The sequence below is a fragment of the Triticum dicoccoides genome, unplaced genomic scaffold, assembly GCF_002162155.2.
Source record: "Triticum dicoccoides isolate Atlit2015 ecotype Zavitan unplaced genomic scaffold, WEW_v2.0 scaffold31517, whole genome shotgun sequence".
NCBI lineage: Eukaryota > Viridiplantae > Streptophyta > Magnoliopsida > Poales > Poaceae > Triticum > Triticum dicoccoides.
Window position 1 is genome coordinate 1 of NW_021262647.1, and position 999 is coordinate 999.

General features: G+C 67.6%; 1 protein-coding gene across 1 annotated transcript; it reads right to left on the minus strand.

Moving 5' to 3' along the window:
- Nucleotides 1-5: 5 nt before the first annotated feature.
- On the minus strand, nucleotides 6-710 carry LOC119345850 (oxysterol-binding protein-related protein 1C-like; the record flags this gene model as incomplete). Its single annotated transcript, XM_037615707.1, has 2 exons — nucleotides 6-308; nucleotides 402-710. Coding segments are annotated over 2 exons (612 nt in total), but the record flags the coding sequence as incomplete, so codon positions are not given.
- Between the last annotated feature and the right edge of the window lie 289 nt (nucleotides 711-999).

A 999-nucleotide genomic window follows, 5' to 3' on the forward strand; every position in this document is an offset into this window, starting at 1 on the left:
TGCTTGTGCAGCGCCTCGAACTCCTCCCGCACGATCCTCTCGCTGTCAGCAATGGCAGCATCGCTGACCCCTTCCTGCTGCAGGCGCTTCTTCAGGCGCTCGGTGGAGACCGCCGCGGCCGCCGCAGTGTCCCCCGGCCCGACCATCTCGCTGGTGGACATCCTCGGGAACATCTCCTTGGTGGCACGGAGCGCCTCGAGCCACGCGGCCCTGTCCTCCCTCGTCTCGGCCCGCAGGTGCAGCCTCTTGGTCCCCGAGAAGATGGAGAACCTCCTGTCGTCCGATCTGCTCTCTCTGACGGTCGACACCTGCACGTCAACCACCCGTTTCAGCGTCAGAGACAGAGGGAAATGGATCTGCGGATCAGAGGAGCGAATCGAAGCATCGAGCGGGCGACTGACCTTGAGGTGGATTTCGCCGAGGGGCTTGCGGGGCGTCTGGTGGTGGCCGTGGCTGTTGGAGTGGGGGGCGGAGGCGGAGGAGGGGCGCGCGAGGCGGCGGAGCGAGTCCTCGCCGATGACCTTGGCGCCGCAGTCGGTGTCGTGGGAGAGGTCGATGCGGTCGGGCCCGTGGATCTTGTAGTAGGAGAGCACGCCGTCACTGAGCGCGAACCAGCGGGGCCGCCACCCGCGGCCGTAGTTGACCCACTTGTAGAGGACCCCGGAGATGCCAGATCCGGTGTCGCCATGGCCGGCCTCCTCCTGTGGTGCCTGCTAGGTCGCCATGGCCGCGGGCTCCTTGTCCGTGGCGGCTGGATCTGGGGCCTTGGGGTGGCAGGGAGCTCCTCCTCCTGCAGCTCGGCGGCCTCCACACCCCGGAGCAACTCCGTCGCCGGAGGACGTGGTCACCTGCTCTCCTCTGGATCCGGTGAGGAGGGTTGGGGAAGGAGCTCACCACGGCTCCATGCCCTGGATCTGGTGTGAGGGAGGGGGAAGGGAGCTCGCCGTGGTCAGGAGGGAGAGGAAGAGGCGGGCGGCCGGGGGTTCCCGATCTAAATCA